Source organism: Cryptotermes secundus, unplaced genomic scaffold (assembly GCF_002891405.2).
Source record: "Cryptotermes secundus unplaced genomic scaffold, Csec_1.0 scaffold318, whole genome shotgun sequence".
Classification (NCBI taxonomy): Eukaryota; Metazoa; Arthropoda; class Insecta; order Blattodea; family Kalotermitidae; genus Cryptotermes; species Cryptotermes secundus.
In genome coordinates this window covers 493,153-505,539 of record NW_019730108.1, presented here as the reverse complement: position 1 = coordinate 505,539, position 12,387 = coordinate 493,153, and the positions used below count along the sequence as shown (strand labels likewise).

Below are 12,387 nucleotides of genomic sequence, written 5' to 3'. Positions count from 1 at the left end.
GTGCAGACTGTAGAAATTATATTTTCTTTCAAAATCGGTCCTTTCGTTGCACAAATAAAAGACTACGGTGGGATATTCTCCGCAGAAAATTGCATAAGTTACTAGGCAAGAACAGAAAATGGAAGCGCAACAGTGTATTAGTTCCACATAAACTTCTTGTAAAATTCTATTTTTCTTATTCAAATTCATTCGATTCGTGAGTAGTAATTTTGTGCCTGCCTAAAGGCCTGTAAATGGCCGGTCACGGTAACCGAGCGGTCTTAGGCATGCACTGTCTTCGCTCGCTCGGAAGCCGGGATCGTGGGTTCGAATCCCACTCGGGGCATGGATCTTTGTGTGCGTTTTTCTGTGCTTGTGTACAGGTAGAGGCCTTGCAACGAGCTGATCACCCGCCCAAGGAGTACTACCGTATGTGTAAGATCTAGAAGTGAACGGAGAAGTTCATGGAGGTAGGCCTAGGCCCACTGGGGCTGTAGTGCCGAGAAAAAAAAACTCCTGTAAGTAAGAGAGTTTATAGATATCCGAAAATGTGCCAAAAACATTATTATAAACTTCAAGGAATTGGTCGTGGCTTATTTGCAGGGAGAGATCGAAAAAAGAAAGCAGAAGAAGCCTTAACAGTTTTCAGGGCACAGATTCGACAACGCGATATTTCGAATACGACATAGGAATTCTAAATACCACACCGACCCTTGCTCTCTCCGAATCACGGGCGATCACGGGCTCTCCTGACGGAGACTTATCGTGGTTCTCCCCCAGACAAATGTCGCGACAGAGTCTCAGTTCAGGACCACTTCCTTTCGAATCAACTCCAGTTCACGTTTTACTAATCATCCTACAATTCGACGCCATGTAGTCTAGCAATTTCCAGCGCCGTAAAGTAATCCCCCCCCCCCCAAAAAAATGCAGCATGCCACGTCGTATAATGTATCACCCTTCCTTCTTGTATATTAAACTGCAACATATCAACTACAAAAGTCAAAATGAACTGTACGGTGATATTAGGAACGCAGGAATTTTTCTTTTAGTATGTAATGCCGCGTAGTCCGTTGAAACTGAACCGACGTTTCGGAGGAACAAGTCGCCTCTATTTTCAAAGTCTAAAGTACCAAGAAGAAACCAGCATGAAGCTGGTAGCAAGAAACATGTACCACCGAAACGTCAGTTGGCTTTTACCGGACTGCACGTAGTTGTATCCAAGGAGATATACCACTCCATATCGATCGCTGAGATAACCTCAACTCCCACAAGCTATTAGGATTGTTAATGCCATTAATCGTTGACTTTACAATGACCTGAACATTTCTTCCTCTGAGTGAGATGAAGTTATGGTGGAGACACCGGGAATGTGGCCGCTTGGAAGACAGATTAGGATATAGGAAAATAACGTCACGTGTCACAGTGACAGTGTCACGCGGGTTCTTGATTGGATGCACGGGTTTATTTACACCTTATACACACCGCCAGTAATTACACTTAATTATAACGCTATCGCTCTTTCTACACTCTATAATTCAGTTACACATCCATTGGTCTTCTTCTGGTAAAGCAATTAAAACACACAGCTCTTTACCATGACGGCTTCGTGTCTTATGACTTCTCAGCTGCGACTACTCGCGAAGTCAGAATCAGAGTCAAAGTTACTTTACGACTGTCGGTTCACCGCCAATCAGTTCTTCTTGGCGTCAAGCCCTTGAGACCCACGACCAGAGACCCCCCCCAACTGAACCCTTACGGTAATAGTCCTTATGTAACATCCTCCATAACGAGAAGATGGGGTTGTCTCTTATGAATATGCTTGACCTTCCGTCAAGTGTACATTTCGCCCTGAGTGGGATTCGAACCCACGATCCCTGCTTCCGAGCGAGCGAAGACAGTGCACGCCTTAGACAGCTCGGCTACCGTGACCGGCTTCGACGCTACTTAGTCTGCCTTAATGGCAGCGACGTATATACCACAGACACAACATAGCAATCTTACGATAGGTCTACAGGAATGAATACTCAATGATAATGATTAAGAGACGTCGGCATTAGAACAGGTTGCGTCAGGAACAGGTCACGAGCGCCAGCTTGTGGACATTCTCGTACGATCGATACAACTTTCGATTCACTATCGGCGTCGCTCTCGATGTTCTCGATCCTCTCGATCGACTGTTAAGTGAAAATTATGGCTGAGTACTCGAAAGTTAAATCAGGAAAATTAGTATTGAAAGGAGAAAAGGCGAGGTTAGTTAAAATGAAAGTAGGTTGTTTGGTATGCTTTAGTAAAATATTGAATATATGTTTCCAGATTTTTTTATAGTCAGTATTACACCTGTTATATTGAAATGGCTTTCATAACGTATCCAATGGCTGTTGAAAATACAAGTTTCTGCTTTCCTTAGGTTTTGAACCATAATGAATTGGGTCGTAATGTGAGCCATCCCATTTCAGAGCACAGTAAAAGATGTTAATCTATCCTTGCTTTATATTATGCCCTTAAATATTTTACCGCAAGGATTATGTTAGGTTGCTGGACCTCATGTGCACACACATCTTTTAATTAATGTAATACAATCATTTCAGTGGTGGAGCTATACCTGAACTCCCACATATGTCATTATGTATGCCTATGTATGTATGTATGGCGTGGTACTTAATTAAGCACAGGACATTTTTAATGCCATATATTTTTTTCATCTGTTATGCCTATGTGAAGGAACTCATGATCATTGTCATTTATGTTGCAGTTCACACAAGAAACGGAAGCACAAGAGACAAAATCGTGACAAGGAGGATGCACCAGTGACAGATGAAGATGCAACAAAGCATGGTATTTTTTGTTAGGACTGTAACATAAAGTTTACATGGCTTATAGAGATTTTCTACGTAGCATGCCCAGCCATTTTACCTGGAATTTAGGTTGATAAAATCGAATCTTCAGGCAGCTGTTATTTCTCTTCTTATTTTGCACTTAGATAACCGATTTGCTGTTACTGTTGTCATTAGATAGTGTCAGTGGTGCATTCATGGTTGTTAAACAAGTAACCAGTTGAGTTGGAGCTGCTAATCATATATTTTGGGTGAAAATATTTGGCTGATGAGAATTTTGTTTACTGTTTTATTGAGGCATTATTATGAACTCTCAGATGTGACAAAGAAATAATAAACTAATGCAAGAGCAAAAATTTTGTTAGCATATTTACTCAGAGTCCTATAAATTCCATATGTGATTTATTTCACCCATCAGAGAATGTTAGCATGTTAGCAAACCTTTGCGTAGCAAATGGACTTCCAATTCTGATCGTTGCTATTCTGACTTTAGGGTGGTGTTTACTGACCCATTGCCTAGCAGTGGTCATATTCATCACAATACATTATGTCTCTGAAGTTCAGACATTGTTAACAATGTGCTTCAGATAAATCATACTTGAAGCAGGCAGCCTAGGAGAACAGATCTCCATTGCATTGGTTCCGGTTCCCATCTAAGGTTGAAATGCAGTGTGTCAACTACTTAGTGAGAACATAACAGTCTCCATCACTGTCTGATGGTGGCATGCCTGGGTGTGTCAGAGTGGAGAATCTCATGTGGACCAAGTCTAATTTCAGTGTCATTTTGCTTCAGGTGGCTGGTGGAATGTGACGCAAATTGAGGGGATCACAGGTTCGATTGCAATCGAATTTGGCAACCAGACGTATGTGAAAGCTTTAGACAATGGTCTGTTCACACTTGGGGCTCCTCATAGTGAAGGTAAGTTGAACTTAATTTCTGTATGTGTATGTACGAAGAGGTTGTATGTACGAAGAGGCGGAAGTGAGTGGGTAAGAATGAGATCTGTGTTTGTGTATATGGAACAGCACAGATATGTTGCTTGGCAGCGATCACACAGCTGTATGACAATGAGTGGTGCCAGCTCCCATTTCTTTTTTATTTTGCAGCTGTTCCTATTTGTGTTGTTTTCACCATTCCCTAGTCTGCTTGCCATTATTTTCCTGAAGATACCATATGTGCAGTTTTATTTGGGGCATTGGTTTCCATTAATTTCTGAAATTTAATCAATACTGTTAGAGCTATTTACAATAAAATCAACATTTGGGGATGGGGAATTGATGTCAAGTGCACCTATTTTTGGAGCTAAAATATTTATATTCACCGGGCTCCAACCAATGGCTGATCACTCATAAATACAAAATATTAATAAAACCCATCACACTATTTAGGCACTAGCAAGGAGCAATGAGACACAAAAGAATCATTTCTGTGCAGGGGGCAGGACCATCACAATACCTTGCCACACACTTCATATATAAGAAAGTGAAAGTCAACAAACAAAACAAAAATAAACAGAAAATTAAAATGACATTTGCCAAAACAGTTTTTTTTACCCAACTACACAGAAATAAAACTTCCCAGTGACCATCCCTGAAGAATAAGACGGTTCTGTACTCCAAAAAATAAAATAAATAGAAAAATAAAAGGAGAGGCAGTAAATCAAAATAAACGACAAATTTCTCAGTATGTGGAGGCTGCTCAGATGGCAAGGCCCTAAGCTGTAGCGTATTAGCGTGCGTGTAAATCCAGGAATATCTGGATTCTATTTTGTTATCTGTGTTACCTGTTGCATAGTTTGATGTAACTTGTGGATTTTCAGGTGAATGCCCATCTCCTGAAGAGGTTCTAACAGCATTCAAAGTGAATGACATGAAAATAGCCCTCAAGTCTGGATACGGCAAGTACCTGCGGGTTGACAAGGATGGGGCTGTGACTGGACGTTCTGATGCTGTTGGGCCTATGGAACAGTGGGAGCCCATATTCCAGGTACAACTGAAGGGCTTGCTTTGCTCCCCTCATTTCTAGCATCCTGTACACATTCTGCTGTGGGAAGGAGCTTGGTACAGTGAGGGACGTGTCCACCTAACAGAAGGCAGTGGCCGAGCTCCATATTCTGTGTACAGACATTAAGAAAGCATAAGCCCCCCCCACACACACAAATGAAAGCTCAAGAAGACTGATGTGGATAGTGCAGCTAACTTAGTGCAGACCAGATTTGGGGCTGCCAACCCTGGGGGGAAGACACCACTTGCAAGACCTAGGCATAGATGAGACAGTAACACTAAAATTGATCTCAACAGAACAGTGTAGCCGGGATAGGTCACACAGGATAGAGACTATGCAATGAGCTAGATAATTGAGGAACTGGGGTTTCATTCTTGGCAGGGGCAACGGTGCACAGGCCAGATCTGTCTGATGGGTGCTGCGGATTCTGTCCCTAGTGGGAAGTGGCCAAGGCATGAAGCCAACCACTACCTCCAGCCAATGGTGGAGCTATGCCTCCACTCCCCCTCTTCAAGATGTGGTGCTTAATTAAATACAGTGACACTTACCGTAGAGAAACAGACTGGATTAATCTGGCTGAGGATAGAGCCCAGTGGCACACTCTTTGAACATGATAATGAATTCTCAGGTTTCATAAAAGGTGAGGAATGTATTGATTAGCTGAGTAACCATCAGCTTCTCAGTGCAGGAGTACATGGCAGTAAGTTCAGAAGTGGTATTTAATTGGCATCTTTTTCCCACACAAACAATAAGCTGTAAAGATACAGCACTGCATGAAGATGTGACACAGTGCAGGCTAACAGATGCTTACCTCCATCTGCAGGCAAGGCATTTCTCTGAAGCATCAGTAGCTGCTTGCCTCAGATCCCAGAACACAGGAATTCCCACAGTCACTGTTGTGATAACCTCAGATCTCACATATAAGAATCCTTGCAATGTTCCAGGATGGGAAGTTGGCACTACTGGGATGCAACAACTGTTTCATGTCTGTCGCCCGTAATGATGACTCAGTAGTGGCAATCAGCAGGACAGTGGGTTCAGATGAGATCATACAGATTCGTTCACATGCTGTGAGGGAAGTGAGGCCGGGCTCTAACTTGCCCGAGGAAGAACAAGGAAGTCTCGCACAGATTGAGGTGAACTACGTGTAAGTATTACAACTGCACATTCTGCCCACTGTCTAGTTTTCACAGGGTACCCACATCTTGTCACTGGTGAAAAGGATATACAGTACCCAAACCACAACTTCCTGTTGACATGCAGAACAATAATTGACTTGTACCTCGAGTTTGCAAGGCCACCACATCAGAAACATCAAAAGATTGTTTGTTAACTGGGGGCTCTCAAATAAAGGAAAATTCTGTACTTGGAATATCTGTTAACCCATTGCACATGGCAAGCCAATTAGATCAGTTCACCATATTTTGATTAAGACTGCTGGAACCAGAGAGAGTGGCTCAATTGTAGTCACTTAGTAGCGCATTTATTTCAGTAGATGGCATTAGGTGGTATATACCAATATGTAGGGGAAAGAACAGACTTAATGCTATCTACATATAAATGATTTGAAGGTATAGGACTGAGGTCAAGAATATGTGGATCTATACATCCACTTCCCAGTACGTCTTCATACCTTACTTGTTGAAGTTTGTGTACAGCTGCATTTACCAGTGACCAGCCTTGGTATTTTTATAGCATGTAGTTCTGTGGCAGGGCTTGGCAGTCAGAAAGTTAAATAACCTAAGTGGTAATTAAACCCATACACATAAATTGTTCTCGACACTGGCTACAGACACTGGTCTCGTTGCAGACGTAAGTTCCAGAAGTTCCAGGACAAGAAGCTGCGTGTGAACACAAACGATAGGAGTGAACTGGAGCTAGCAAGAGCAGAGGGGAACCTTCATGAGGCTCTGTTAGATCGACGCAGCAAAATGAAGGCTGATCGTTACTGCAAATAGACACCAGATTGCAAGGTGATATCTGATTTTAGGAATGGTGATTCTTGTATGAAACATGTTTCTGTTATAATGTACATTTTGGCTCTGGTCATTGTAGCAGATGAAAGCAAACGTTTTTCATTGAGCCCTTGCTTTACTTCTCCAGGTTAACCCTTTCCAGTCCTCTGTCAGAAGGTACGTGACATCTCTTCCTGTGTAGGCCCTACATGAAGTCCATTGTTGGAAGCCTATTGCCCCTGCTTTTGTGAATTCATTCTCATATTACCATGTGCTGCTGAACAGGATAGATTAGTGGTAATGCTCTTAAGACTGGTGTTTGAGAGGTGCTGAGTTCAAATCTTGGCTAGAACACTGGCTATCCTGGCTTTGATTTTTCATGGTTTTCCCCATCCCTTCTGACAAATGGTGGGATAGTACCTCAGTTAGGTCACAACCACTTTTGGATCCTTTCAAATTTATTATTCATCCTACCACTTGATGTTACGAGTGTATAGTTATGATACTGAAATCTTCATAAAATAAACCACCACAAAACAATCTGTGCAGTGTTACATTTTTAGCTCTTTACACTCTTTAGCATATCTGTATAGCAGTTTGTGTTGAGAACAAGAGATGGAAAGATTTTCCTGTACCACCCGTTTGTTTCATTACAAATTAATTTGAAGCTGGTGGGAGTGAAGTCAGAGAAAAAACAGTGGGTACAGGTCAAAGAAATCCATGTCTAAAACATCTTAAGAATGTGTCGTCATCATCAGGCAGTTATGCATATTGTTGTATCATCATAAGAGAGTAAGTAGATTCTGTTCTCAACAGATGATGGGAACCAAAATCGTCGCACCAGAGATCTCGCTGAACACACAAAAAGACTTTTCTTCCATAAAGGTATGACGTACCCTCCGGGATATTTTAGACAGAGTAAAAGTAAGGTAAGTAAGTATGTCTTGTTATTTAGTACCTTTATATCAGTGGCGTGCGGTACTATTTTAGGTAAGGGAAGCAGTGGTACCTAATAATCGAACTGATAGCAATCAACTCACCAAAATTTACGTCACTTATTGAGTCAGTAAGGTCCTTTTGTATTCTGTTCGATAAACCTGTAAATACTGTACTGTTCTCAAGGTGAACATTGAGTTTATGACCATATTTCCTCAACAAGTGAACTAATTCCACATAATTACCTCGGTCGATAGAATCCACGCTTTCGTCATGACCACGAAGGCCAAGTTGCCACTTTCCTAAATGGCAGATGATATCAATCAAGCGTTTCATTATTTCTCTATGTAGTATCGTCAGGCGCTTTTGAGTGTCAAGTTGACAGCCAATTCGAGATTTCCTGAACATAACAAGTTGCACTGTTGAAATAATGTGAGTCTGAGAGTTCTCATGTCGTTTCAGTGCTTTATGAAGTTTGCTGGTATCACCAAACCTAGTCTTGTTTCATACATTTTTTCCTTGAGAAACAATATGCATGGCCAACAAAACAATTTTCCTATATTACGGCGACCGGATAGCCACTCTGTTTTAGAATACTATTCCAAATTAGATTTGGTTTGTGCTTGTAAGTTCTGGCACCTCTCATGTCTGTCGTCCTCTTTCTATAATTATTTTCTTTTCAGAAAAGTCCCTGCTATTAAACCTCCGTTTTAAAAGGCTTTCGATTGCACAGTCGCAGTCGCATTGTCTGCCAGCATTCATTTTAGCTGTTGCCTGTGCGTGTAGTCTAATTACGCTCCTGCCCGTGTACCGCAGTAAGAGATTTGCTTCCCTTAAACGCAGATAGCTTCTTTCTGATGCATCAAAATACGATCACAAATACAATCTTATGCCATCTAAATATACACTTACAATATTTTAAGTTAATACTTAAGGTTACCTATAACACCCAACAAGACTGAAATCACACATAAACAGTTAATTTTCTCATAACCATTGAAAGAACACAGGCCTTCACTTCCATATCACAGGCATTAGCCCGCAAACAGAAAGTTGCTTTCTTGCCCAGTTCGTGTGCGACGAACTTTAACGGAGAATAACGAAAGAAACTTTGTCCGTCCCACCAAGCAAGGGAAGGGAGGAGGCATGTGGCCTTGAGCAGGAACACGCGCTAAATGACAATATTCAAATCCTTATTATTCAAATTAAATTATTTATATATGAATTCTTTTCTTTTCGTTTCTTAACTACGGAAGCAATGCTTCCCTTGCTTCCATGCACGGCACGCCACTGCTTTATATATGTTCAAGCACAAGCAACATAAATATGTAATGGGTTTGTGTGTGTCCATCCAGCTGCATATAAAAGTTCTTAACAGATTTTCATGAAATTTGATACTGATGATCTGCACTGTAATGTTTTTCACTAGAATTGGTGGGCAAGTTGTGCACCAGTCACATGTAGTTGGCTGGGAAGGAAGAAAAAACATAGAACACACAGCGATGCCAAGTGTAGCACTGTTGAACATTGGTTTTCAGTGATTGTGAATTGTTTTGTCAAATGTATTTGCACAAAATATTAGCTATGGCTGATAAATCTATACCTTTCTTCTCCATCAGGAAACAAGATTACAACACTGTTCAAAGAACGGGTGCAGACGTGCAGCAACACAGTTAAGCTGCCCATGATTCTGTCACATTGCTTCTGAGTAGACTGAGCTGCTACTGCTTGTCAGTAGACCTCCTTTGCACACATTGATCACTGACAACCTCAACTGAGCCATCAATTCTAGTGAACAACACTGTGTTTTTAAGCAAATTTTGTTTTGGTCCACAGCTCTCTGTGTAAAGCCTATTTTACATGAAGCTCAAATAAAACTTATAAAAGAAATGGCTCATCACTGTACAAAGTGTCATGTGCATTTCATTAAGGTCTGAGAAGTTTATTTGCAACAATTTTCAGTATGGTGAATACTTAGTGAAATACAAGGAAACATAACTTGACACGTGTTTCAATATTAACTTCCAGAAAATATATTTGTATATGCAATAAATGATGAGATATGTGGAACTGTGAAGAAGCAGACTTCATTGGGGTACCCTCTTACACTCCATCCTGCTTTTCCACCCATGTGCTGAAGGCAGCCTATAAACAAGGATGAGGCCCAGTTTTAAATCGCCAGTCATTACGTTCAAAGTACATCACCAAAAGAGAATAATCACCAGTGGTGAANAGAAGCGTATCTTCTGTTTTAAGTACACCTTACTTTACATTCGTAGCGCCTCCACAAACTTTCATCAATAACACTTAACTGGCCAAATGCAAAACAGAAGTACCAACTGCTACACTATAAAATTTAGTTTCACAATGAGAAAAATGAACACAAGTTTTCTGCGATTTTTCCGAAGATTTTATTTAAAATATGAGTACACGTGTGTTGTTAATCAACTTTTCTTCATTTGAGCATCTCCACTTTCCACTAAGTCACGTGCAACTCTGCAGCGTGACGTCTGGTCATCAGTCTTCATGGCGGACAATATAACACCATTTCCATCGTCTCGTGTGTATTACATGCATTGTATAAGGTTCCTTTAGTTACAACATAATGGCATACAATCCGGGGGGGGGGGGTATGGAACTGCACTGTTACAGAATTGCATAGTTTAGCCTGACATGATCTGATAATGAGTCGGGTATACGTATGTAGACACAGCAAGAGAATGTGAATGAATTAAATTAAAGTAAATTAAAAACGTTCATGTAGTCTACTACAGTCAACATTAGGCCCAGACGGTGTCAGAGATATAAGCCTCTACTGTCAGGCAATGTAGTCGGTGGGAGGGGGATGTCAACACGTGAAGGGGAGGGGAAATTGGTTGCAGTCCGTTTCAGCTTCTGCGAACATCTTTTGATGCTTTCAGCCATTCTACAAATTCGTCCAGCATTACAGGCCCTGAAAACAATGATCCTTGTTAGTTACAAGAGTACTGTCCTTTGGGATGTGATGCCATATAGTCTGGTAGAAGTTCACCAATGTTTCAGGTGACGTACTGCCTTGATGTTCAAGACTGAAGAGTAGGCCAAGCAAGGTGTAAACAATATGCAGCTTGCTTGGCATAGTACGAGAAGCTGTCTCACAAGACAGAGACTACTTTCTTCTGAGAGACAAACCCCGTCCAAATTACACAGTGACACCTAATGTTCTTCATAGTCACCAATGTGAGGACTTCAAATCCAACAGTTACCTACGGTTCTTTCAGCAGTGACTGAACTACAACACATACCCTTAAAATTACATTACTCTAACAGGCACCCAAGTTTGCTGTTTCCTACTCTAAACCTGATACAGGACAGCCAGTGTATATGGTAGCCTGGCTGCTTAAGCAATGTGCAAGTGTTGCAGTACAGTCTTTGCATGCAATTTGGAACCTCACTCCCAGTCATTTTTAACTATACCAGTAAACTTTAATCACACAGTGTGTTGTTCCTTTGTTCAGTTTCAGCTGCGTCACATTGTGATACTAACAAGGAAAACATCCTGGGTGAAGAACGTGTGCTTCTTCATGCACCGAGGTAAAAACTAAATTATGCTTGCTGAAGGCCATTACTGTATTCATGTAAGCAGAGCTCAGCCAGTTCAATCCAATTCACATCTATCATTACTTCCCTAAGATGTATATAATTGTACCTCTATGTGCAGGAAGCTACTCGCTTTGTATCATGCAACATTTTGAACTGTTTGGTGTCTTACATGTTTGGTATTGAATTAACAAGGTTGTATGCCCTTATTCTGCTACTTACAAGCGCCATCAACATCATAATTAGACAGGTCATTGGCTATGGTGCGGGAAAACTCCAGGATGTTACACCACTGGTCCTTGTTGATCACTTTGTACTTCGAACGTTCGAGGAAGTTGTTGAACTGCCCAAAGAGGGTCCAGTGTTTACCAAGCAGCAGCTGCAGCATGGCCTTTGCCGTCTCTATGTCCATGCTGCGCTGGTCTTTGTCCTGCTGAATTGAAACAACATCCAGTAAAAAGGCAAGACAATCAGCAGTCAGAGCTAATCAAATATACGCATCACTGTCATCTAGTTTATGACACCGTGCAGTCACTTTTCTGTTTGTTTTTTGATTTGTTGATAATAAATTATATTCTGCAAACACATCCCGTCTTTGTAAGTTTTGAGGTTTTCACGGCGATGACAATGAAGAAAGTCGTCTTCTGGGTTTAGGCACCGTGTATTCTTCGTTTTGGCCGACGTTTCGGAGGAACGTAGCGCCTCCATCTTCAGAGCAGTTGAATGGTTTGGAATGCGGAGAGCAGTAGCTGTGGTGATAGGATGTGAAAGGTGCTGCTTATATACGAAGTAGGCAGGGGGGGTGGTTAGGGAGAATGGACCAATGGGAGCAGTGGGGAGCGATTAAGACCAAATATGGTGTTGTGTTGATTAAGGGAGGGGGGGTTGAGAAACGGCCAGAGAATCCAGGAACCTTGAGGTCAATAGCACTAGGAAGTGCTGTAGACAAGGAGAACCGGTAGGTTGGGGACAGGCTATTGACGTCAATGACATGACGAAGAACTGGTGTGGCTAGTTGGATTCTCTTGAGGGAAGAGATGCTACCATGTCTGTCGAGATTGTTGAGAGCGATAAAGGCCATATGATGTAGTGTGCTAAG

The 12,387-nt window shown here is 41.5% G+C and overlaps 2 protein-coding genes across 13 annotated transcripts in view; one reads left to right on the top strand and one right to left on the bottom strand.

The window, feature by feature from the left end:
- The first annotated feature begins 2,125 nt into the window (after window positions 1-2,125).
- On the top strand, window positions 2,126-9,794 carry LOC111866128 (protein FRG1 homolog). Of its 4 annotated transcripts, XR_002843099.2 has the most exons (8): window positions 2,126-2,228; window positions 2,732-2,814; window positions 3,607-3,732; window positions 4,634-4,800; window positions 5,763-5,965; window positions 6,629-6,791; window positions 7,590-7,658; window positions 9,329-9,794. XR_002843099.2 is itself a non-coding variant. In XM_023854771.2 (7 exons), exons 1-6 carry the CDS (start codon window positions 2,170-2,172, stop codon window positions 6,774-6,776), a joined length of 786 nt encoding a protein of 261 aa, XP_023710539.1. In that variant the 5' UTR covers window positions 2,126-2,169; the 3' UTR covers window positions 6,777-6,791; window positions 9,329-9,794. The 4 variants fall into 4 exon arrangements, 3 of the variants coding, with proteins under 3 accessions (XP_023710539.1, XP_023710537.1, XP_033608011.1); XM_023854771.2 differs by lacking the exon at window positions 7,590-7,658; XM_023854769.2 differs by lacking the exon at window positions 9,329-9,794 and having other exon boundaries at window positions 7,590-7,924.
- A 302-nt stretch (window positions 9,795-10,096) lies between these two features.
- LOC111866071 (DCN1-like protein 4) overlaps window positions 10,097-12,387 on the bottom strand; it is a 15,874-nt gene continuing 13,583 nt past the window's right edge. For 8 of the 9 annotated variants that reach the window (XM_023854623.2, XM_023854624.2, XM_023854625.2 and 5 more), the window contains 2 exons: window positions 11,511-11,721; window positions 10,097-10,662 (listed from right to left, as the gene is read on the bottom strand). In XM_023854623.2, the coding sequence (XP_023710391.1) occupies window positions 10,598-10,662; window positions 11,511-11,721 (276 nt within the window). In that variant the 3' untranslated portion in view covers window positions 10,097-10,597. The remainder of the gene's footprint in view (window positions 10,663-11,510; window positions 11,722-12,387) is intronic. The other variant, XM_023854627.2, reaches the window with a different exon arrangement.